This window comes from Lynx canadensis, chromosome B4, assembly GCF_007474595.2.
Source record: "Lynx canadensis isolate LIC74 chromosome B4, mLynCan4.pri.v2, whole genome shotgun sequence".
NCBI classification, from domain to species: Eukaryota; Metazoa; Chordata; class Mammalia; order Carnivora; family Felidae; genus Lynx; species Lynx canadensis.
The window spans coordinates 20,121,300-20,147,174 of NC_044309.1; the positions used below are offsets into that span (position 1 = coordinate 20,121,300).

At 37.5% G+C, this 25,875-nt stretch overlaps 1 protein-coding gene and 1 pseudogene across 13 annotated transcripts in view; both read left to right on the plus strand.

Moving 5' to 3' along the window:
* MLLT10 (MLLT10 histone lysine methyltransferase DOT1L cofactor) overlaps nucleotides 1-25,875 on the plus strand; it is a 243,168-nt gene that overhangs the window by 98,656 nt on the left and 118,637 nt on the right. For 12 of the 13 annotated variants that reach the window (XM_030321048.1, XM_030321047.1, XM_030321054.1 and 9 more), the window contains 3 exons: nucleotides 17,206-17,309; nucleotides 18,966-19,059; nucleotides 20,893-20,988. In XM_030321048.1, coding sequence (XP_030176908.1) covers nucleotides 17,206-17,309; nucleotides 18,966-19,059; nucleotides 20,893-20,988 — 294 coding nt within the window. The remainder of the gene's footprint in view (nucleotides 1-17,205; nucleotides 17,310-18,965; nucleotides 19,060-20,892; nucleotides 20,989-25,875) is intronic. The other variant, XM_030321051.1, reaches the window with a different exon arrangement.
* On the plus strand, nucleotides 7,463-9,692 carry LOC115517939 (annotated as a pseudogene).

Below are 25,875 nucleotides of genomic sequence, written 5' to 3' on the forward strand. Positions count from 1 at the left end.
CTTTTTGCCCTTTTTTGCACCTCTGCTGATTCTCACTTTCCCTATTAGGCTTCTCTGTATTGTAGTGTTTGTGTCTCTCCCCTGCTTGCCAGTACACCCATGTATACGTATTCTGTTTTGTTTGGTATTGTTTCTCATTTTCTCAGGGGATAGTAAATTATTTTTCTTTTTATTTGCTTTTCGTGTATTTGTGCTTTCGTGTTCAGCCTCATTCTTCATTGCCTTCTTTCAACTCCGAGGCTCAGAGGCAGTTTTATTAAGCAGGGTTTATTAAGGACTGTGGAAGAATGGCAGTGTACTTTCTTTCACCATTATTTCTTCCCTCCTCTTTTCAAGGCAGCAGTCCAGTCTAAACTGGAAATGCCAATACACAGTGGCTAAGTTAAAATTGTTCATGGAAGTAAACTTAATAATCTCACCAACATACAGATTGCCAGTATCAGGTTTTTTTCATGTTTGTTTGGTGTCTTGGGCACTCCTAGATGATAGATGCTTCTGTGGTATAATCTGCTAGGATAAGATTCTGTTAACATCTGTACTTAAAGGGAAATTACATTGCTAGGCAGTAGTTTAAAGCAAGGCAAGTCATACTTGAGAAATTTGGTTTATTCATAGGAAAATAAATGATAACAGGGTTAGAGTTAAGATCAAAAACTTTATCCTAGTCAGAAATTAAGTTGACTGAAACTAGCTAAAGTACAAATAGGGTTGGCTGTAAGGCCAGTACAGTAGGTATTCCTGCAACATATGTGGGGAGTTGGACCTGGAACTAGAAAGTCACAGGCTGACTACCATCCATTCCAACTTTGGTGAGGGTCCTACGGTCTCTTTTCTGTCTGTGGTCTGTTCTTGTTTCCACATCATCTCTAATTCCGTGTCTCATTTTATCTGAGTTTCCTACAGGTAACTTGACTCAGTGTCCAAGTTCTAAATTTTTAACAGAGTAAGTATGGTCTAGGTACTTGGGTTTCGAAGCCATTTTCACCTAGAAAAACATAGATGCCTAGTTACCATTCCATCATTAGCCTGGGTGGCTCAGTCGGTTGAGTGTCCAACTCTTGATACTGGCTCAGGTCGTGAATCCCAGCATTGGTGGCATCTGGCACCATGCTGGGTGTGGAGCCTGCTTAAGATTTCTCTTCTCTTCTCTTCTCTTCTCTTCTCTTCTCTTCTCTTCTCTTCTCTTCTCTTCTCTTCTCTTCTCTTCCTCTCTCTCTTCTTTCTCTCCTTCTGTCTTCCCCTCTGTCCCTTTCCCCCACTCTCACACCTTGTCTCTCTCTAAAATAAGAAAAATAATAGGAGCACTTGGCTCAGTCAGTTGAGCATTGGACTCTTGATTTTGGCTCAGATCACAATCTCATGGTTCTTTGATTGAACCCCTTCAGGCTCCACACTATCAACATGGAGGCTGTTGGGGTTCTCTCTCTCTCCCCCCCCCCCCCCCCCCCCCCCCCCCCCCGCCCCTCTACTGCTCATGTGTGGTGTCTCTGTCTCTCTTGCTCTCTCAAAAATAAATAAACTTAAAAAAGAAAAATGATAATAAAAAATTAAAAACAATTGAGCACAGTTAGTTTCTACAAAAGACGCCGGAGTTTAGGTGCTCTTGTTTACCTTCATGTCTCGTAAATATTCTATTTAAACAACTAGGTAAGAAAGCCTATAAACTGTTCCTGATGTACCTGTGCCAAATTGCATATGCTAATTCTTTAATTTTATAAAATAGTGTAGTGTTCTGCATAACCTTCTTGAGAATTTCTTTTTTTTTTTTTTTTTTGCAATAAATTAAAATTGTGTTTAATAATTCACAAAGGAGTTTTTGGCCGGAGGGCCTGGGTGGCTCAGTCATTTAATTTATACATATGACTCTTGGTTTCAGCTCAGGTGATGATCTCTCAGGTCTGTGGAATTGAGCCCCCTGTCTTGCTCACAGCGCAGAGCCTGCTTGGCATTCATTCTCATTCTCTCTCTCTCTCTCTCTCTCTCTCTGTCTCTCTCTGTCTCTCTCTGTCTCTGTCTCTCTTCTCCCCCCCCTTCCTCCCCAAATAACACCCCCTCCCCAAATAAATAAATAAATTTTTAAAAAGAAAGGAGTTTTGACCAGGTTTAAAAAGAGATGATTTAAGGTCCCCTGATGACTTCGTAAAAAACAGATCCAGGGACAATTGTATGTTGGGATGTTTTTTCTCATTATATAACACTAGCATATGGAATTAGGGCATAAACTGTTAGTATACTCTATGACAGCATGGATTCATGCTGAATAAAACTGAGTAAACTGATCTCTTTGAGTTGTTTGTTTGTTTTTAACTTTTGTTTTTTAGTTTATTTTTTTTTCAGAGAGAGAGCAGGGGAGGGGGCAGAGAGAGAATCCCAATCAGGCTCTGCACTGTCAGCACGAGCCGGATGTGAGGCTCACTTACTGTGAGATCATGACCTGAGTCGAAATCAAGAGTTGGATGCTTGACCGACTGAGCCACCCAGATGCCCCTGAGTTGCTTGATTTTAAAATAGTAAATCTTAGCAAAGTGTACCAGGTGTCCAGGAAGACACTTTGAAGGCATGTCCGATTTTTCTAAACTAGTGCTTCTTTACATTTTTTGGGTCTTCGAGATTCTGATAAAATGTAAGAATTCTTTCTACAGAGTAATATACATCTGAACTATAACAAAATGTTTTACATATACTTTCTGAAGGATTATAAGAATACTTCTTGATACTCAAATTCTCTGCTTCCCTGTCATAGGATTACCAAATTTTAGATTACCTTGAATAATAAATAATTAAATGATTGATTTAATAATTGATGCATTTAAAAATAATACATTTTAAATGTATAAACATTTTTAAATATTTGGCATTTGAAAAATCTGTAAGTATGAGTTATAATAATGCCAAATATACAGATTTTATTCTTGGCTCTTCTCTTTGGATGACTTTTTTTTTTTCTTTTTTTCTTTAATGTTTATTATTTTTGAGAGACAGAGCGTGAGCGGGGTAGGGGCAGAGAGAGAGAGGGAGAGACAGAATCTGAAGCAGGCTCCAGGCTCTGAGCTGTCAGCACAGAGCCCGATGTGGGACTCAAACCCATGAACTGTGAGATCATGACCTGAGTCGAAGTTGGACGCTTAACCAACTGAGCCATCCAGGTGCCCCTGGATGACTCTTAACTATGATGTTTATGTCATAATTTTCCTAACCATTCCCACATTACCTAGCTATTTTTCTGTTGTAATTTAAAGCATGACAAGAATCTTGCTTCACCAACCCTTTTATTCTGTGTTTAGATTGATTTCCTTTGGCTAGAACTCTAGAGTTAGAATTATTGTGTCATAGATTATACCTGTTTGTAAGGTTCTGATAAGATTGCCTGTTTGTTTTCCACATTTATATAGCTAATAATTTATGAAAATGCCATTTTTACCACACCATTGTCTGTATTCATTTTTAAAATCATATTCTACATTTGCCAGTTTGATAATAAATGATACCCAGTTATTTGAATTTTTGATTACTTGTCAGGTTCCGTCAGAATAATATTTCTTTTTGTGTCTGTTTTTGCCCATTTAGCTCTTAAACTGTTAGGCATTCTAAAGTTATGTACTCTTTTTATTTTTTTTAGGTTTACTTATTTTGAGACAGAGACAGTGTGCGCTGGGGAGGGGCAGAGAGAGAGGGAGAGGAAGAATCCCAAGCAGGGTCTGCACTGTCAGCACAGAGCCTGATGTGGGGCTCAAACTCAAGAACTGTGAGATCATGACCTGAGTGAAACCCAGAGTCGGACACTTAACCCACTGAGCTGCCCAGGAGCCTCTAAAGTTATGACCTCTTTAAATAGTGATAACAAATTTTTGTTTGTATATACCACAAGTGTTTTTTTCACTTTGTCTTCATTTTGGTGCCATAAAATATTCATAGATACACAGTTACACCTTATAGTTTTTTTTGGGTGGCAGTAAACAAGGTGATTAAAAATGGGATCTTTGCAAAGTAATTAAGGTATATAGGGTTAGAGCCGATCCTTGAATAACACAGGTGTGAACTCTGCAGGTCCACTTACATGCAGACTTCGTCCGATCAGCATGGTACGGTACAGCACCTAAATGTATTTTCTCTTGTGAGTTTTTGAAAAAAGTTTTTTTTTTTAATGTTTATTCATATTTTGAGAGAGAAAACACAAGTGTGGAAGGGGAAGAGACAGAGAGAGAGGAAGGCACAGAATCCAAAGCAGGCTCCAGGCTAAGCTGTCAGCACAGAGCCTGATGCAGGGCTTGAACTCATGAGCCATGAGATCACGACCTGAGCCGAAGTTAGATGCTTAACCTGCTGAGCCACCCAGGCCCCCCTTCTTATGATTTTTTTAAATAACACTTTTCATCTGGCTTACTTTATTATAAGAATACAGTATGTAATACATACGCCATGCAAAATATGTGTTAATCTGCTCTTTATGTTATTGGTAAGGCTTCTGGTCAACAGTAGGCTGTTAGTAGTTAAGTTTTTGGGGAGTCAGAAGTTATACCTGCACCTGCATGGGGGATCATCGATGCTTCTAACCCCCTTGTTGTTCAAGGGTCAGCTGTATAGAGTATGCACCAATTAACAGTGTTACTCTTGTTTTATACACTAATCTCTACACTTGAGCACAGAGCAGCTACCTGGGACTAAGGAAGGTACACATCACATTTACAAAATCATTCAGCAAGCTCCAGAAAATGGACAGAGTAACCCTTACTCTGGCTCTTTCTCCATAGGTGGTTAAAATCTAATTATTTTCTGCATGTTGTAAGTGAGACCTATAAGGCAAAGTGATACAACTTCTCTTGCAGTTTTCAAAGTTACATGTAGGATGAAAATGACTTTGCTCATTGTCAAAGACTGTTAAGAGGGAAACTAAAAACCAAAACATTGAAATTAAAATATGTAAGGATCGTCAGAAGTGAATGTCTTTTGTGCAAGAGTACACACATGGTCCATTCTTTTTTCATGAAGAAAAGAATGGTTGAATTGCATATCTGGATATGTTGACAGTATTTTTTCCACAGCTATGGAAAAACTGATATATTGTATCGTATCGCATCATATAGTATTGTATTGTACTATAGCAGACTGGTCTCTGCCTTCATCCATCCTGCAGCATGGAGGCTTTTTCATGGTTATCTTCCCTACTGCTGGATCAGGCTTCTGTTCTGTCAGAAATATTTTTATTAGACCAAATTATATTCAGTGTAAGTCAAAATTTATTAACTTGTTAGAAAGGGAAATGGCAAGGTGACAGTAGAATATGCAGGTTCAAAGAGAGAGGATGGAAATGGGGAGGTCATGTAAGTTGGGAGACCCATAGCTTATAGTAGTATTTTAAGAGAAGGAAAACTTGAAGTTTTATTTTACAGGATCATATAAATATCATGTACATATTTATAATTACAAGGAGTAATAAGATGATCAGAGATGCCAGATACAGGAAAAAACAAGACATCTAAGAAGAAAATGATAAGGATACATTTGGGTCTGAAATTAGAATAATGAGATTTCATCACCCAATGGTAATGTCAGCAGCGCCAGGTAATAGGAAACCATGAAATAGTGTCAAAGAGAAGTAGAGTGCCTAGCAACAAGTTCTGATTGTCATCAGGTTACTATTGCTGGGGGGGATTTTTCTCTAGGTACAAAGTTGTAGAATACAGTTTGCCATTTTTTTAAATCCATGATGGGTCTGATTTGTTTTTCCCTTTGAAAGTTCAAAGCATTGGCCTGCTTTGAAATTGTGACTACCCAAATCCCCAGTTAACACAGCATGTGACCTTTTTTTTTTTTTTTTTTTTTTAGGGGATAAGCCAGGTACCTTTTGTATCTACCTCCTCTCCTCCACAAGGATGAGGTAACAAAGCAATATATCTTAGCTGCAAAAAGTCTGGTTTGAAAGTAGGCTACTAAATCGGTGTGCTGTGTGATACTGGGGGCATATAGATCTTTATAACAGTATAAAATAATTTTGATGCTTTCTTTACAGATTAATTTACTTTTTTGAATGTGTTGAATACTTTTTGTGTCACCTCATTTCTTTTGGGTTTTCTTCACATAAACATTTCATTGGAGTTTTTACCTTTATCTAAGCTCTTGATGGATCTGTTTTGTGCCTAATAATAAAGAACAGTTTTAGGCTTTATGTCTAATTTTATTATTCTAATGTTTTCTAACTTTTTAAATTATGCTTACGTGAAGTTTTCGTTTTTATTCTACATATTATAACAATATAAGTATTTGGTTTGGAAATTGTCATATGTAGAAAATAATAATAGAATGAAACTACTTCCCATCCCTCCTAGTTCATCACCCAACTCCAAAACATAACCAACTCCTAGCCAGTTTTTCATACAGCCTCTGTATTGGTTTCCTAGGGCTGCCTTAAGAAAGTACCACAAATTGGGTGGCTTAAAACAACAGAAGTTCATTCTCTCACAGTTATGGAAGCTAGAAGTCTGAAATTAAGTTATCGGCATTGGTTCCTCCTGAGAATTGTGAGGGAGCATCAGTTCTGTGCCTCTCTTCCAGCCTGTTGTAGTGACAGGAAATCCTTGGCATTCGTTGGATTATGGATTTATCACCCCAGTCTCTGCTTTTTGACCCCACTGTTCTTTCATTGCCTCTGTGTCCTCAAGTGGCCATCTTCTTATAAGGACCAGTCATATTCAGTTAGAGGCCTGTCCTACCCCAGTGTGACCTCATCTTAACTAATTATATCTGCAGTGACCCTTTTTCCAAATAAGGTCACATTCTGAGTTACTGGGGTTATTAGGACTTCACATACCTTTTTTCAGGGACACAGTTCAACACACAGTAATCTCCCCGCCTTCATGTTCTTACCACATGCAAAATACTTTTATTTCATCCTATCATCTCTCAAAGTCTTAATTGATTCTAGCATCAACTCTTAAATTCAGAGTTTTATCTAAGTATTAATAATCTCAATGAGATTGTTCCAAATCTCATTCTGAATCATGTAAATCAGATGTGGGTGAAATTCTGGGTATGGTCAATCCTGAGGCAAAATTCCTTTCCATCTGTGACCCTGTGAAATATAGGAAAGGTGCCTGCTTCTAAGATACAGTGGTAGGATAGGTGTAGTATAGATAGTCCCATTTTAAAAGGGAGAAGTTAGAAGGCAAAAAGGGGTTACTGGACTAAAGCAAAGCAGGTTTGTAACTCAACAGGACAGTTTTTAGGTTCTAAGATTGAGAATAATTCTGTGTGGCTTGATGCTCTGTCCTCTGAGCCCATTGGGGTGGCCTTGCCCCTTGGTCGTCTTCTAATGATACTATAAGTTTAGGTGGAAGGCCAGAGTATTAGGGGTTTTTTTTGGAGGGGAGGGAGGGAGAGAGAGAAGCGGGGTTCACCCAAAGCGGGGCTCACCCTAAGGGACTCGAACTCATGAACTGCGAGAGCATGACCTGAGGTGAAATCAAGAATCAGATGCTTAACTGACTGAGCCACCCAGGAGCCCTGGAGTATTAGGTTCTTTGCTTTCGCAGTGTTTGTGTTCCACCCCCAGCGTTTAGCTGTATCTGTTCACCAGTGCCACAGAGGGTGGTTTCTTTACCACACTTTTAAGTCCCAAGTTTGTTCTGCTTGCTGTGTGACAGGCCAGTGAGTCAAAAGGCAAGATGTGGATGTAGAGAAGAGACTTGATACTGAACGCCAGCAGACCAAAGAGATGGCAGACTATTGTCCCAAAGAGCCAGTTCCTCAGCTAGAGATTTGAGCTTCTTTTATGTTAAGAAGAGGGGGAAAGTGGGAGGGAGTTGGAGTCAGAAGGTGACTGATACCTGTAGACATCAAGGAAGGTCAAGTAACTTCATTGTTCTTGGTCAGTTTGTTGTTGTGTATAGGAATCTGGTCATGTTGTTCCTGTAAATCTTAAACACAGCGTAGTCATTTATGTACTTCCTTATCTCCTCTGTCTCCCCGGGTGAGGTAGATTTTGGATTTTAAAAAGCAGTTTTTTTCAGATCTTAGCTGTAACATGCTTATGTGCAGGGCTAAGCAGAAGTTTCTGTTTTAGGTCATGGCAGCAAGGGAAATAGAAACAATATTGAGTCAGACACGCTAAGTTTCTTCCTGGTATGCTTTTGTTTCTCCCTTAGTGTTAGATTGCCGTTGTTTGTTATTTGATGTTTTGGGCTTGGGATTTCTCTGTTGTTTTGGTCCACCCTCTCTCTTTGGTAGGCCCTGTATGTCTGGGCCTCACAGTTTCACCATTCCTTTCCTCCTCACCATGGCAGACTTATATTTGTGTCTTTGGAAAGACTTGTGAGGAAGAGAACTTTCTGCTTCTACCCCCAGCACTAGAAGACCTCTTAATTTTATTACTAACAGGGTTGGGAATTTGGGTTTGAGAATTTTCCTGCCCCTTGCCTAGGTGTAAAGAGTTTTTCCTTTGTATTCCTAGTCATGGTGGGCCTTACCCATGTCTTGGATGTGACAGGGCTTGCTCCAGTCCCCCAAATGCTTTTGAAAGGAGTGTTTGGGTGAGAGGTAGGATTTCATATCTTACCATCAGTAGAGTCTGATCCTCTTCTTCATGCCTGAACCTCAAGGGAGATTTTTTCTGGTGGTTTTGTCTCCTTGGTATCAGTCTTCCCCGTGAACCCCTCATAAAAGTTCATGTAGTGGAGCCTGTGAGTGAGCGAGAACTCTCTTAACAGTGGTTCTAGTGGTTCTGCAGTATCATATTAGCCCTCAATCAGCCTTTAACAACAATGTATTAAAATTTTAGCTGATTTCTTCTTACATGCATGTCTTTCTCCATGTCTTCCCTTTCTTGCTGTATCAGTGGTGGAGAGTCTGAACATTTTGTGCTTCTTAGGAAGTTGGGGGGAGAATATGTCTTCCCTTGGATTTCAGGCTACTTGGTTGCCCCACAACAGCACATCTTTCAGTTACAAGAAGAGCTGTATTTTTGTAGTTTAAGTGGCTTGTTCAAGTTATGTTTGGAGTGATGCTTTCAGCTACTTCTTAGGTGGGGTTGGAATTTGGCCCCAGAATCCTTTTGATATGAGGCCTGTTTCTTTAATTTAAAAAATTAGGTTCAAAGGGCTGTGTGTCCCGAGCCTACTGGCACTGCCATGGCAGATTTGCTGAAGAAGACCCCTGGCCTTGTGGGATTGGTTGTAGGTGAGAGTCCACACGAGAGGTTAAGAATATTGGACACGAAGATTCTTGACGTTCTTGAGCAAATTCCTAAAAATGCAGCATATAGGAAATATACAGAACAGATTACAAATGTGTTTGTATGTGTATGGTTACAGTGGAATCAGATGTTAAGCAGTTAGACCAACTTCAGGGTGGGCAACTGGAAGAGGTGACTCTTCAAGCTGAAAATGAATTAAGTCTGGCAGGAAAAATGATATAATGAAAACCATGGGAGCCTTTAGTGGAAGAGCCTCCTGGCAACCAGTGGAAATGGCCAATGTAATCATCATTAAATGACTAGTGTATTGATGGGAAACTGATGTAATTAAATGTTCTGTCATACTAAAAAAATAAATAGTTCAGTTAAAATATTACTTTTCTAAAACAGGGAAAACTTTGTAGGCTATGAATTTGCCTCTTGAGTATAGCTTTATTCACATACTTGACATTTTATTTAGATATGATTTTGTTTGGGAACAATTTTTCAATAATCCTCAGTTATTTTGCATATTTTCTTCTTAATCTAATAGCTAATATTTAAAAATTATCAAAATATTAGGGTGCTAGTATGGCTCAGTTGGTTGAGCATCCGACTCTTGGTTTCAGCCCAGGTCATTTAAAAAAATAAAATAATCAAATTACTTTTTTCTACTTTGATTCATATGTCTTGGGGGCTCTCTTGTTCTCCCTCTCTCTCTGTATATGTATATGTATATACACACATTTACGCTTATAATTGTATCTTCCTGATGGATTGACCGTTATCGTTATAAAATATTCCTCTTTATCTTTAGTAATGTTTTGTTTCAAGAGTCTATTTTTTTTCTTTTTGTTTTTTGTTTTTGTCCGATATAATGATAGCTACTCCAGCCATCTTATGCTTGCTCTTTGCGTACTATATCTTTTTTTTTTTTTTTTATCTTTTTAACTTACTTGTACTATCAAATCTAAAGTATTCCTCTTGCAGACAGTGTATGGAACTTTCTTTTTTTTAATCTGGTCTATTAATCTCTGCCTTTTGTTTTTGTTTTTGTTTTTTTGTTTTTTTTTTTCAACGTTTATTTATTTTTGGGACAGAGAGAGACAGAGCATGAACGGGGGAGGGGCAGAGAGAGAGGGAGACACAGAATCGGAAACAGGCTCCAGGCTCTGAGCCATCAGCCCAGAGCCCGACGCGGGGCTCGAACTCACGGACCGCGAGGTCGTGACCTGGCTGAAGTCGGATGCTTAACCGACTGCGCCACCCAGGCGCCCCTAATCTCTGCCTTTTGAATTTTTTTTTTTTCAACGTTTATTTATTTTTTGGGGACAGAGAGAGACAGAGCATGAACGGGGGAGGGGCAGAGAGAGGGAGACACAGAATCGGAAACAGGCTCCAGGCTCCGAGCCATCAGCCCAGAGCCTGACGCGGGGCTCGAACTCACGGACCGCGAGATTGTGACCTGGCTGAAGTCGGACGCCCAACCGACTGCGCCACCCAGGCGCCCCTGCCTTTTGATTGGAATACATTCACATTCAATGCTATCATTAATATGGTCGGTTTTATGCCCGCCATTTTACTTTTTGTTTGCATTGTCTTGTGGCTGCTTTGGTCCTCTCTTTTTCTTTTATAGTACCTTCTTTTACCTTAAGTGGATATTTTCTAGTGTACCTTTTTCATTCCTTTCATGATTTTTAAATTATATTTTTTGGGGTTATTTTCTTAGTGGTTGCTCTAGGGCTTGCAATATTTATCTTATCAGAATCTACTTAACTCCAGTAAGATACAGAAAATTCATTCCTATATGTCTCCATTCCTTCCCCCTTTTGTGCTATTATTAGTAGAGATATTACGTTTGTATAAACTACAAACAATAATATATTGTTAAAATTATTGCTCTGTTAGGGCACCTGGGTGGCTTGGTCAGTTGAGTGTCTGACTCTTGATTTCAGCCCAGGTCATAATCCCAGGATTGTGGGATCGAGTCCCCCTTCAGGTTCCATGCTGAGTGTGGAGCTTGCTTGGGATATTCATATTCATATTCATATTCATATTCATATTCATATTCATATTCATTCTCTCCCTCCCCCTCCACCTCTCCCTCTCCCTCTCTCAATTTCTCCCTTCTTCCTGCCCCTCCCCTGCTTGTGTGCTCTGTGTCTCTTTCTCAAATTAAAACATAATGATTGCTCTATATAGTCTTTTTTAAAATACACATTAAAAAAATGTTTATTTATTTTGAGAGAGAGAGAGAGTGGGTAGGAGTCAGAGAGAGAGAGGAAGACAGAATTGCAAGCAGGCTCTGACAGTGCAGAGCCTGACACGGGTCTTGAACCCATGAACCATGAGATCATGACCTGAGCTGTAATCTAGAGTTGGACACTTAATCATGTGAGCCACTGAGGCCTCCCCTTATCTTTTAAAGCTAAGAGAAGACGACCACAGATATATTTATATAGTGTGTGTGTGTTGCTAGATACCATTTGCCATTTGTGTTTCTCTTCATTTCTTCATGTGGGTTCAAGTTACCATCTGGTGTTACTTTCTTACTCCAATATATCTTTATTCCCACCCTCTTTAATTGTGTTGTCATTGTGAAATATATTACATTTCTCTGTTATAGGACCAACAATACAATTTATGGCATTGTTTTATGCTTTTGCCTTTTGAATTAAGAGAAGAATGAGAAATATTTAATCATACTGTCTTATCTTTTTCTGTATAATTACCTTTGTTAGAGCCTTTTATGTGTGTTTATTAATTGGCCTGTTAGATTTATTTTTTAAAGATTTCAGCTCTATTGAGGTAAAATTGACTGGAGCTCTTAGACTGTGTGTGTGTGTGTGTGTGTGTGTGTGTTGTAATTGTTGTGTAGTGTCACTTGATTTTAGCCTAAAGAACTTCCTTTAGTATTTCTTGTTAGTCAGGATTGGAGCAACAAAATATCTGTTTTTGTTTGTTTGGGAATGTCCTTATTGCATCTTTATTTATGCAATGTAGCTTTCCTGGATATTGGACTCCTGGTTGATAGTTTTGTTCTTTAAGCTTTTTGAATATCTTATCCTGCTGCCTTCTGCCCTCCATTGTTTCCTTTGAGACTTCAGGTGTTAATTGTATTGTAGTTTTCCTTGCTTGTGATGAACCATTTTTCTCTTGTTGCTTTCAAGATATCTTTGTTTGTGTGTTTTGGCTTGGACCAATTTGAGCGTGGATCTCTTAGTGTTTATCAAGATTTTTAGAATTGTAGATTATTGGTTTTAACCAGATTTGGGAAATTTTCAGCCGTTATTTCTTTAGATTCAGTTTCTGTCCCTTTCTTTCATCTCTTTGTTTTCTCATATGTATGCTGGTGTACTTAATGGTGTCCCACATTTTTTGGAAATTGTACTTCAGGTAGTATAATCTAAAGAAGTCCCTTCTTCAGATTGCATAATCTTTATTGATCTATTTTTTTTAAGTTTATTTATTTTTAAGTAATTTGTACACCCAGCATGGGGCTCGAACTAATGACCCCAAGATCAAGAGTCACATGCTCTCCCCTCAGCCAGCCAGGCACACCTTTATTGATGTGGTTTTTTTTAATTTTTTTTTTTAATATTTATTCATTTTTGAAAGGCAGCGAGAGACAGAACGCGAATGGGGGAGGGGCAGAGGGAGAGGGAGACACAGAATCCGAAGCAGGATCCAGGCTCTGAGCTGTCAGCACAGAGCCTGACGCGGGGCTTGAACTCACTGACCGAGAGAGATCATGACCTGAGCCAAAGTCGGGCACTTAACCGACTGAGCCACCCAGGCGCCCCATTTATTGATCTGTTTTTAAGTCTGTTGATTGTTTTCTGACTGCCAACTCAAATCTACTGTTGAGCCTCTTTAATGAATTTTTTAAACTCAAGTATTTCCATTTGATTGAAGTCTTTGTCTTCCAAGTCTAACATCTGGGTCCCTCCTCAAAGACAGTTTCTAATGTCTACTTTCATTCTTGTGTGTAGGTCACACTGACCTGTTTCTTTGCATGTCTTGTAATTTTTTGTTGAAATGGACATTTTAGATAATATAGTCACTCTGGAAAATGATCCTTCCTTCTTATGGGTCATGTTGTTTGTTTTGTCATTTATTTGTTTAATGACTTGGCTGGACTAATTTTCTTATGTCTGTTTACCCAACAGTGTGTAACTTCAGGTGGCCCTGCTCAAATGTCCTGGGGGAAAAAAAAAGGCCTGACTTCTTAGGGTTGCCTGTGGATCAACATAAACCACTTATTAGTCAAAGATTATGTTTAAATTAAGCCCCTTTAGCTAGTTACATTTTCACCCTTTATCACTTAATATGTATGTGATTTAGAGATTATTTTCTAAGGAGATCTGAGGTTCTCTCTGTCAGTTGTTCTCGAACATGTGCAGCCTTAAGCATGCATGCAATCTTTCAGACCATCACGCATGAGTGTGATTTTATTTTCAAGTCTAGATTCACAGGAGTTGCCTCTGGGTCACAGTAACTTACTTTTCAGCCAGTTTTTCGTCATAGGTTGTACTAAAGCCTTATGAGCCTTATTGGCTGATGGATCTGTGTGTGGCTTTAGGGAATGCTTTTACATCGGCCTCGAGTCCCACTTGGATTTTTCCTGAGTGGGTGCAACCTAGTTCATGTACATAGCCTTCTATACCCCCAGGGATGAATGTGATCCTAGGAGGGCCCTTAGTTCTTGTCTTTCTCTCATTCTCTCTGTTAATTTTCAGGCTGGTTTTACTTGTTTCTATTAGTACCTTGGAGCTACCAGTCCTGTCTTAATTGCTTGCCACCAGAGTGATTGATTGATTGATTATTTTTAATGTTTATTTTTGAGAGAGAGGTAGAGGGACAGAGAGAAAGAGGGAGACACAGAGTCTGAAGCAGGCTCCAGTGTCCGAGCTGTCAGCACAGAGCCTGACACGGGGCTCGAACTCATGAGCAGTGAGATCATGACCTGAGCCGAAGTTGGACGCTTAACCAATTAAGCCACCCAGGCACCCCTCCGCCAGGGTGTTTTTGACAGTGTCCTTAAGCTTCTCCACATAGTCAGTCCTCTCAGGCAAAGCTGTTGGGCTCTTTGTTCTGAAGATGTTCCATACCCATGTGCCTTTCTGAGAATCTCTACATTACTGCTCTGGAACTGGGGATGGGGATAGCACTCTGCTTCTCCTGAAGAGACACAGGTACTCCAGCAGTGCGCTGGGAGGAAGAAAGGGTACAGTAGCCCCCTGGTTTTCTCAACCCATTTCCTCCTCTCATGGAACTTCCATTCTACTAGCAAAAGGGGGAGGGATGATAATGGCCTCAGGACCCGTGGCCTGTTGTTAGGGTGGGATTCTATGAGTGAGAGCTACCAGCTGTAAGTAGGATGAGAGTCACTGGAGACTGGTTCTTCTAGGGTAAAACGATAGCTTCAGACTAGGAGCTGAGGGGAGAGGGAGCCTTGTCTTCTCGGCCACACCCACCCAGAGGGGAATTTCCATCACAAGAAGCTGTGTGTGTGGTAGGGTGGTGATGGGAGCAGATCATGCCTCAAATTCTAGACTCTCACTGTTCTTAGTGAGATTCAGTACACTTTTTCAAAAAACAAATTTTCCACTGTTTGCTGCATGTCTTTAGGATAATTTTCAGAGACTCTCTCCCCAGTGCCCTCCAAATCTTGGAAGTGGAGAGGGGATCCATGGAGCTCTCACTCCACCATTCCAGGAGTCTGGAAGTCCTTCTCTCTCTCTCTTTTTAATATTCATCATAATTTTTAGTTTTATTGAATTGTCAAAAGGTGGTGTCTTTTCACTGTTTTGGAAGTTAACTGAGAGATTCTTTAAGGCCCACTTGCATATTTTCCATGAATTTTGCTATATAAAATGTTACTGTTTCAGTCTGCTCTATCTTTTCTTTTTTTAATCTTCTTGATCATTTGTAGGTTAAAAAATGTATGTTACAGCTTCCCATTGTAATTGTTTGATACTTTGTTTTTGTAATTTGAACGGATAGAGATGCTCTTATTCACTGTGTCTGGTTTGGTTTTGTTGTAACTTGGGATTTTACTTGTTACAGGTATAAAATAATTAAGAATTTTTTAATGTTTATTTTATTTTTGAGAGAGAGAGGGAGACACAGAATCCGAACCAGGCTCCAGGCTCTGAGCTGTCAGCAAGGAGCCCAGTGTGGGGTCCCAACCCACGAATGGTGAGATGGTGACCTGAGCTGAAGTCGGATGCTTAACCGACTGAGCCACCCAGGTGCCCCTACAAAAATTATTTTAGGGACACCTGGGTGGGTTACTCAGTTAAGTGTCTGACTCTTGATTTTGGCTCAGGTCATGATCTCACGGTTTGTGAGTTCGAGCCCCATATCAGTCTCTGCCCTAACAGTGCCAAGCCTACTTGGAATATTTCTCTCTCTCTCTCTCCCTCTCTCCCTCTCTCCCTCTCTCCCTCTTCCCCCCTCCCCCCTCCGTTCTCCCTCTCTCTTCCTCCATCCCTCCCTTCCTCCCTCTCTCTCTGCCCCTCCCATGTGCTCTCTTTCAAAAATAAAACAATCTTTTAAAAAATTTTTTTAATGTTTATTTAGTTTTAAGAGAGAGAGAGAGAGAGAGAGCACAAGCAGTTGAGGGGCAGAGAGAGGGAGACAGAATCAGAAGCAGGCTCCAGGCTCCAAGCTGTCTGCACAGAGCCCAACGAGGGGCTCAAACCCATGGACCTCAAGATCATGACCTGAGCTGAAGTTGGATGTTTAACCGACTGAGCCACCCAGGCACCCCCAAAAATAAAATAATCTTAAAAAAATAATTTTTCTCAGTCTGAATCCTTGTATTTCAACAGAGGAGTTTAAATTAACTTACCTGACTAGATACTAGGCTTTTTTGAGACCTGTGTTCTTGTAAATATTGTTGAATTGTGTTATTCTGGCACCACAGTGCATAATGGGGGAAAGCTCTCTAAGTTTAAAAATATATGTGGTCCCACTGAAGTTGGCTAGCTTATACCTTGTTACTCTTCAGAAATTGGTTTCCTTTTAAAAGTGTTACCGATTTTATGTAGACATTAATTTTTGTATACTCAACTTCTAGTCAGCTGATTAAGTTTCTTCATTATACACTGATACTCATAGATTGCCATTTATATAGTTGAGTTGTTCATGAAAAGGTGGTACTGTTTATCAGCTATTTTTACCCGGGAAAAGGACCAGATGTAAGTCAAAGTCAGTGGCAGTGTTTATTGGTCAGTGTCTCCTGGGGGCATCTCTGACCTCCTTAGCGAAAATGTCTTCCCCGCAGGCTCAGTCTGTCAGGTTGGCAGGCTGAATGGCAGCTCACCTAGGATTCTTGTCAAGAGACAAAATGGCCTAAATTTCGCTCATCATCCAGGACCATGCTTCATCTCTTAGGTCCCAACTCCTTGTGTCAGACTCCCGTAGATATGCTTACTTCCAGCAGAGGAAAAGACGAATCTTTTTTTACACTCTTGTCCCAGAAATCAGTTGAATATTGGTGAGGAAGTTTTAAGACCAAGGTGTCGTAGGCTATGTCCTGGACCCTGGCCTTGGTGCCTGTGAAGATTCTCGCTGCTGTGCAGGGTATTTGAGCCTAAGGAAGACTGGGTCTTTGTGAAGTTCCACTAGTGCTGTTTACCTGTCCTTGTTTATGTCTGCATGTTGGTAAAAATCAGATTACTGACAGAAAAAATGAATTCATGTTTTGAAGTAAAGTAGGTTAGACGGTAAACCTAATCTTGACTTCTGCAGATAATTGTAAAACTCATTTTTTTTTTTTAATGTTGATTTTGAGAGAGAACAAGCAGGGGAGGTGCAGAGAGAGAGAGAGACAGAATCCAAAGCAGGCTCCAGGCTCTGAGCGGTCAGCACAGAGCCCGACGTGGGGCTCAAACCCAACAAGCCATGAGATCATGACCTGAGCTGAAGTCGGCCACTCGACCGACTGAGCCACCCACGTGCCCCTAAGATTCATCGCTATAAAAACACTTGTAAGGTTTTTGCTTAATTTTGTTTATTTTTTCTATCCTAAGACTTGCTACATTTGTGATGAACAAGGGCGAGAAAGCAAAGCAGCTACCGGTGCTTGCATGACATGTAATAAACACGGATGTCGGCAGGCTTTCCACGTGACGTGGTAAGTATGCTTCTGTCGTCGTACAAAACCGAAATTTTGTGCTTCGTACAAGGAAACACCTTGTAAATTAAAGGCTTAGGTACTCAAATATTTACAGTAAATTTTATTGGGATGATTTCTGTGTTTAGAGTTTCTTCTAATAAAGATGATTCTAATAATTGAATTTACCAGAGCAGGTTTTCAATAGGTGGATTCTGGTTCTCATGTTTTATTTAGTTTCATTTTGTTTAAAATATCGGTGTTTGTTACCTAACCTTTGATTTGTTGTTAGGACTGAAAGAGCTGATGTAGGTAAACTTAGTGCGGTGCCTGCAATATTAGTAAGGATTTTAATCAATGATTGTGTTTCTTCACTGCATGTTTGAAGGTGGGGGAGAGGGGGAAAGCAGTCACTATCATATTCTCAGTATTCTGGTGGCTACTTCTTAAGAAGTTACTTAAGATACTTTTTTGGCATAAAATTTCAAGAGTAAAAATTGTCCTAAAATAAAATATTCAACATGATAGACAACAGTTCAAAATTAAAGTTTGGGAATAATCCAAGGACTTGTTACTTTTAGGAAATAGTCTGTATTTAGCAGCCAGTATAGACACATGCTTTATTTCCTGAGCTTTTAGTGTATGGATTCAAGAAGTCCATTTTATTTTATTTTATTTTTTTAAATTTTTTTTTCAACGTTTTTTATTTATTTTTGGGACAGAGAGAGACAGAGCATGAACGGGGGAGGGGCAGAGAGAGAGGGAGACACAGAATCGGAAACAGGCTCCAGGCTCTGAGCCCTCAGCCCAGAGCCTGACGCGGGGCTCGAACTCACGGACCGCGAGATCGTGACCTGGCTGAAGTCGGACGCTTAACCGACTGCGCCATCCAGGCGCCCCAAGAAGTCCATTTTAGATTAATTTTGAGGAATGGAAAAGACTTTTGGTTGTATAAATTCTGTTATTAATGAACTTAATTTTTCTAAGATGAAAATTCTTTCTTGGGTAAAGATATATGCTAATACTACTGTAACTTTGGAATGTTAAAAGTGGAAGGCCAAATTGACAAGATAATGATTATAAACTTTAGCACTTTGTGGGTTTTTTTTAAATGAATATCGTAACTTTAGGATTCGATTCCATTTCTTCTATTGTTTTTGACTGGAAAACACAGCTTATGTTTATCTTGCCTCCTGTATGGTTCTATGAACTGAAGCATTTCCTTGTAACAGTACGTAATCTGCATCTATGGGGCACATCCCATCCCAAGTCATTTCAGTCTTTTAGAAGCCTGGCCTTTCTGTTAGTACCTGTGATAATAGAGTGAAGAAGTAAAATGGGTGGGGGGTATCTTAAAACAATTTAATGTCTATTTGGTAATGTTAAACATTTATATATATGCATGTTTAAAACATACATAAATCTTCATTCTTACTAGAGGTAGATGGATCAAAAGTTTATTATAAGCTACAAATGTAACTTAAAAAATATGTACTTGATCACAGTAAGAATAAAGCTTTACATTTTCCCCCTTTACTCTTAGATGTATAAGGTTTAATTACAAACCTTACATGCTTGGAAGTGAGTTTTATTTTATTTATATATACATAACTGTAGTTTGAGATTTAATGTATACATATTATATTTTTATATATATTTTTTGGCTTTTATTTTCAGTGCTCAGTTTGCTGGACTACTTTGTGAAGAAGAAGGTAATGGTGCAGATAATGTCCAATACTGTGGCTACTGTAAATACCATTTTAGCAAGCTGGTAAGAATTTATCTTGAACTTGCAAAATTCTGTTTTATAAAAAAGGCATAATAGCTGTTGCTTTTCTCTTGATTTTTGTGTGAAATTGTTTGCAATTTCATGGTCTCTCCTGAGATTTAAAAGATCTAGTAATTCTTAAAGATTTTGCTTTGCTTTGGTTCATTTATAATGATGAATATTATAAAATAAGTTCTATTAATTAATAGTAAATGTTAGGATACATTTAATAGAAAAAGCATGTATAAAGAACTCTATAACTCTGGTGATTTTTCTCACTTGTTAGTCATCTTTTTTGCTATATTACTGTTATTTACTTATTTTCATTTTTATTTACTAGGAGATAGTAAAACTGAAACAAAGCTGTTTTGTAACTTCTTGGTTGAAGATGTTGCGAAAAATGTATTTAAATACAACTTTGGGAATATTTTAGATTTTTGCCAATTTTTACTGTTACATAATAGCATAGATGATTGAGTTGGTAAAATTTGGTTAGTTGTTACATATATTGTGTCCATTTTCCTTTGAAGGATCGATATTTAATGTCCTAAGTGTCTATTTTTTTTTAGTCTTCAATGATGACAGATTTGTACACGAAAGTTTAAGTCTTCTTTGTTTTTAATGTCTTGTTTATATTTTTATTAACTTTCCCTTGTGAATGGGGCTATTTTTTTATTCCTTTCTTTTAGGTAAATAGTAAGGGCCTCTTACTCATGAAATCAGCTCATGATTCTCTTCTGGTTCATGCATATAAAATACTTAGATTGTGTAAATATATTGCTTGCTATCAAAAACTTGTATTTTAAGGACAAAGAATATTGAAGTGTTTTAAGACTAATTTTGAGATAGTAAAATTGAAAATTTTGCTTTCTAGATGTTAAAAGCATTTTGGAATCTTAGTTTTCTAAATGGAAGATGATATAGATCAAAATTCAGAAATAATGAAAATGGATTATGAGAGTCTGTAAATTGAATTTTCTCATTGCTAGTTATTGACATGTTGTTGTCCCGTTTGCTAGTTAGGGAGGAAAAGTCTAATAATTTAATAAGATTATTTAACCTACATTTGCATAGAATTTGAATGCCTTTCATAGTCATTTTTGTCTAATTTGAACTAGTTATGCTACCACCCAGTTTTAAAACTCTCACTGTCATACTTTATTATGAAATTGTTTAAGTATTTTAAACAGAAATGTGCATACTTTTATTAATGCTTTGAGAAATGCATGGGTCTAATGCTGACATTTCCTTTAATTTTTTTCTTAATGAATTGCAGAGACAAGTTTTTAGAAAACTATGCCCTAATACTGAAAGTATGAGATATAAAGGCTTCTTGCTTTTTCTAGTGTGGCAGAAAAGTAACTCTTCAAATATTTTCTTTTCTTTTCTTCTAGTCTTGGCATCCTTCCTCAGTATGGCATTCTCTATTTTGGTTGGAACTCCTTTTCTTTTTTAAAGAAGACAATGAAAAATTATAGTTGATTTCTTTTAAGAGGTGGTTTTGCGATAAAGTGACAAATAAGCTCCTGCTTATTTGAAAATATAATCTGTTTTCACACATTTTCATAAATGTACAAAAATATGGCATTAATGTTGAATTTAGGTTTAGATTTTCCTTTATAATGCAATAGACAGCATATAGATGGTGTCTAAACTGGATTATATAGTTCGAAATAGCAAGGTGGTTTTTTTTTTGTTTTGTTTTTTTGTTTTTGTTTTTACTTCAGTAGACATTTTTAAATACTGCACACTTGAATTGGTTTAAGCCTAACAGAAAGATTATTTAAAAATTTTTTATATACATATACATGTATGTATATATATTTTCTTTTTTAGAAAAAGAGCAAACGGGGATCTAATAGGTCATATGATCAAAGTTTAAGTGATTCTTCCTCTCACTCTCAGGATAAACATCATGAGAAAGAGAAAAAAGTAAGTGGATTTGTTGTTGCTATATATGTAGCACATCTACTTAATAGTTTTTTTTTTTTTCCCCTTTTTTAGATAAAATTAAGTTCTTGATAGCTGGATTGAGACATGGAAATACTGAAAATTTTTGACTAATTGAGAGTATAAAGTCAAAGAGTAGGTTTAAAATAATGCCATATTTGTGAATATGTTTGTATGTACCTGTTTCAACTGAAAATTTGAAATACAGCTTGACCGAAAGCATGAGAGAGATTTCTTGCATGTGTTACTGTGGTCATCTTGTGAAATCTTTAGGTGACTTCAGCATTTGTGGCTATACATTATTAACTGACTATTTCACATGTAAGTAAAAATCTCATCATCTTTTTCACTTTATAATGGAACAGTTTTGAAGTTCTGTATATTCTTGACTTTTTCTCCCCCAGTGGTGCTGCTAAATGGTTTATTATTATTATTTTTTTAATGGCCAAATGTAATATCATTTGAGAATATTTTATCTTTTAATAAAGCACTAAAAGCTTGCCTGATACTAATCTGTCTTTTTCTGACTTACCTTTTTTCTGCTTACGTTTTTATTTATTTTAAAGGATAGGATATGAGTAATTTTTAGTGAACTAATAATAAGTACAGTAGAATCATTCATAGGTTATATTGCCAACATAGGAAAAGGATACTACTGTGAATTGTTTTTAATGAAGTGAGGATAAAAAAGACATCTTCAATTGGAAAGTAATACTACTCTTAAACATTTGGTATAAACTAGTTTGGAACCTTTTCATGTCTGTAAATTCTTAGGATTTGGGAACAGATTTGATTTGAATTTATGTGTGTGTCTTTTTTTAAAGTAAACATTTTTAAAGCTTAAATTTTTAATTTTGAACTTGGGTTTTCAGTTATGAGTGAAATAATAATTATAACTTTGTATTTGCCTTTATAGCATTTGTTAGGTTTATATATATGTTTTATAGACCTTATAGGCATCAAGTATACATATTCATCTTGATTTCTTTAATGAGGTGGTTTTGTGATAGTGACAATTATAGGGTTCTATTTTGCTGTCTTGTTTGGATTACTGATGGGAAAATGGCAGATTGGGTTTAATTAGCAGTTTTACTAAGAAGCGCTGTGAGATTTTATGTAAGCTTATTTTAATCCACGAATGAGGGATATAGGTAGGGCTCATTGTAAATTGTGAAGAGGGAAGTCTTACTGATGATATTCTTCTCTTTAGCCATTTCATGAGCATTATCTTGTTTAAAGAAGTGTTTGTGGTATGACCATGTTTATCCTAATATATGCCCGTCATGGTTGTTTTTAATGGTCAGTTATTAAATGTAGTACAGTGTTTAATAAATACAGTGCTAATGACTGTATTTATCTTTTTTGTTGTAGGAATGAGATTTTCATTTTATGAGTGTTTTTACAGTTGAATACTAGGTTAACAACATTGTATTTAGTCAAACTGTTTAACTATGAATTTTAGCAGTTGGTATTTTCATTCGTATATGAATACTATTTGCATTTTGTTTTTGGCATATGTAAGATTAGTATAACTTGATTTTGTTGTCAAACTTAAAATCATTTCTACATTTTATTTTGTAATAGTTTTTCTGATAATCTATAAAGGCTACGAGGTACACATAGTATACATTTATTATTGTTGGACGTGGTTGCTTGCATTGGGAATATTTGGGAAGGGACTTTTTTTATTATGGTATGATGCTAAATGATAATACAGCTGTAAAGACTGGGTGTTATAGACTGTGTCATCCTCTATCCCTCTTTATCTCTTTTAAGATTTTAATATCTAGTAGGTTTATCTAGTATATTCTTACCCTGTTATAAAATGTTGCATTGAACGGTAGCACTCACAATCCATTCTGATTTTAGAATACTGTATATTGTGAGGTGAATTTTGGTCTTATTCATGAGGTATGTTGGAGTCACTCTCCCTTCGAATTTTTTTATCTACCTTCATACTGGTACATATTTTAAAATCTATTTTAAATATTTTGTATTAAGTTATAACTAAGTGGTCATAAAGAATATTTCATACTGATTGTGCTATCCAGATCCCTTATTTGAAAATGAAATCAACAGTTTATAAATTACCTTTTTATGTAACTATGAGAACATAAAAAAGTGCATAGTTTTTGCTTTTCAGAGAATTTATGTGTGACCCAAGATATATTAATACTGGTTAGATATTAACTGTGAGAAAGGAAAATTAATAGTGAGTTACAACTTTGAATAAAGGACAGTTTCCATACAAATGGAAAAGTTGGCATATATATGTATTTTTAAAGGAACAAAAGTACGTGTTTGAAATGAATTGAAACTATGTATAGGAGGAGTTTAATTCAGTCATTACACAGTTTGTATCTTTAAGTATTGTTTAAGAAGAATACCCTCTAAGACTATTTTTTTTTTAATTTTTTTTTTTTTAACGTTTATTTATTTTTGAGACAGGGAGAGACAGCATGAACGGGGGAGGGTCAGAGAGAGAGGGAGACACAGAATCTGAAACAGGCTCCAGGCTCTGAGCTGTCAGCACAGAGCCTGATGCGGGGCTCCAACTCACGGACCGCGAGATCATGACCTGAGCCGAAGTCGGATGCTTAACCTACTGAGCCACCCAGGCGCCCCTACCCTCTAAGACTATTAATGTTCATTATAAAACAATTTTCTTTTAAGCCTAATATTTTTATGTTTACAGAAGTGAGATTGTGGGCCAAGGTTAGGAAATGGAGAAGGGGTATCAGACATGGCAATACGTGGTTGTATTGTGAGGTTCCCAGCTTCAGAAAGGATTTTTTTCTGAAAGTTAATTTGTGGGTCTTTATTTAGAAATCTGTGGTTATTTAATGCATTGAGATAATGCAGTTCAAATGATCCTCAGACACATCCTCTCCCTACTCATTAATGTTAACTAATCCATGATGTATTAAAAGTGTGGTATTATACTTAACAATACTTTGCAGCAAAGTCACCATTAGTGACAATGTATTATGTGGAAGTGCGCTCTTTTCCATGTAGGTTTCCTAGAAAATTGTTCTGTCCCCTACTGTAGCTATGAGGGATTATCTCCTCCAGTGTTCTCCACCCCACTTACTTGCTCTACTTTACTGTTACTAACAATTGGCAATAGAAAAAGGAGCTTTTGCCAACATAAATATTGTTAGTGTATGCTGGGTGTTTGTGGGAGGTAGGTTTGCAGTTAGTGTTTTGTGAACCACAGATACTGACTTACCGTTTTGTAGGAATACTCATTTCTTTGAAGAGAACTGGGCTACTTCTGTGGCTCTCAGAGGACAAACTCTCATTCACAGAGTTGTCATTACTTTTCTGTATCTTTTTAAAAGTTTTCAGCATTGAGAGCTACCTGTCATCCCCTTTCCTTTTTTGTGTACTTTCCTTTTGGAAATCTTCCACTCAAGTTAAAGCTTTAAGCTTCTACATGTGCAAAGAGTTAAGAGAGGGCAAGGTCTTTTCAGGAACAGCAGTTAAGAATGCCTGGGGTGTGTGTTTGGTGGGGCTGAAGAGTGACAGGAGACCACTTGGTCAAAAAAGGGCAGTTCCTGAGGATTTTATAAGTGATGCTCGTTTGATCCTTCATCCTGAGGTGTTGGGCAGCCAGCCAGAAGGATTAAAATTTTGTTGACTTCTGATTTTGCAATAATTTTAGACTCTGAGAAAAGTTGAAAAATAGTACACATTTCTCTGTACCACTCACCCAAAATTTCAAAATGTTGACATTTTAAGCTTTATCATGTCGCCCCTCCCCTCCCCTCTTTGCTGTCCCTCTTTTTCACTCTGTATATTCTTTTTCTGCATTACTAGAGAATAAATTAGAAACGTAATACCCCTTTAGCCTAAGTGTACTACTCAGTGTGTAGTTTTAATAAAAAGGGGGATTTCCTACATGATTATAGTACAATTATCAGAATCAGTAAATTAACATTTTTTACAGAACCATTAGCTAATCTGCACATCCCATTCAAATTTCCCCCACTGATATCCTCCATACTGACGGGGGAAACTTTTTCTGGGTCAGAATCCAATCCAGGATCACGTTTAGTTGTCATGTCTCCTCAGCTTTTCAGTCTGTTCCTTCTGGAATATTTCCTTAATTCTTTGTCTTTCATGACCTTGATGACTATGAAGCCCTGTTTCAGGTTCTTGGAGACATTGCTTTGATCTTAACAGTGGATTTTATGGTCACACCCTTGTTTTACTCTTCCTGGAATGGTTTTCTGAGAGTACTCTTCAATACCTTGTTACTCTTCAGAAATTGGTTTCCTTTTAAAAGTGTGTTACCAATTTTATGTAGACATTAATTTTTGTATACTCAACTTCTAGTCAGCTGATTAATTTTCTTCATTGTACACTGATACTCATAGATTGCCATTTATATAGTTGAGTTGTTCATGAAAAGGTGGTACTGTTTATCTTTGTCTGGAAGCCATTCTTTACTTTTATATTGTCTGCTTTTTGCATAGTATATGAATTTTCAGGACCGCCAAATAACCTTTCCTGATTTAGTTTATCTCTGTATTCCTTTATTTTTTTAAACAAAAAATCAGATTGCACTTGCAACATACTACTTAAAAAATCGCCTTAGTTAAATCATCCAATTCATTAAATACACTTTCTACTTTCTGTGTTACCACAGGCAACAATGTTGTTAAACTTTCAGCTTCTATATAACAAGGACCCCTTTTCCTCTAATATACAATTAAATTTCTCTCACTTTGTTTTATGCTCTGGATAGCAGCCTTCCTGAAAGGCCAGAAGGTTTCTTTTTTTTTTTTTTTTTTTTAATTTTTTTTTTAATGTTTATTTCTTTTTGGGACAGAGAGAGACAGAGCATGAACGGGGGAGGGGCAGAGA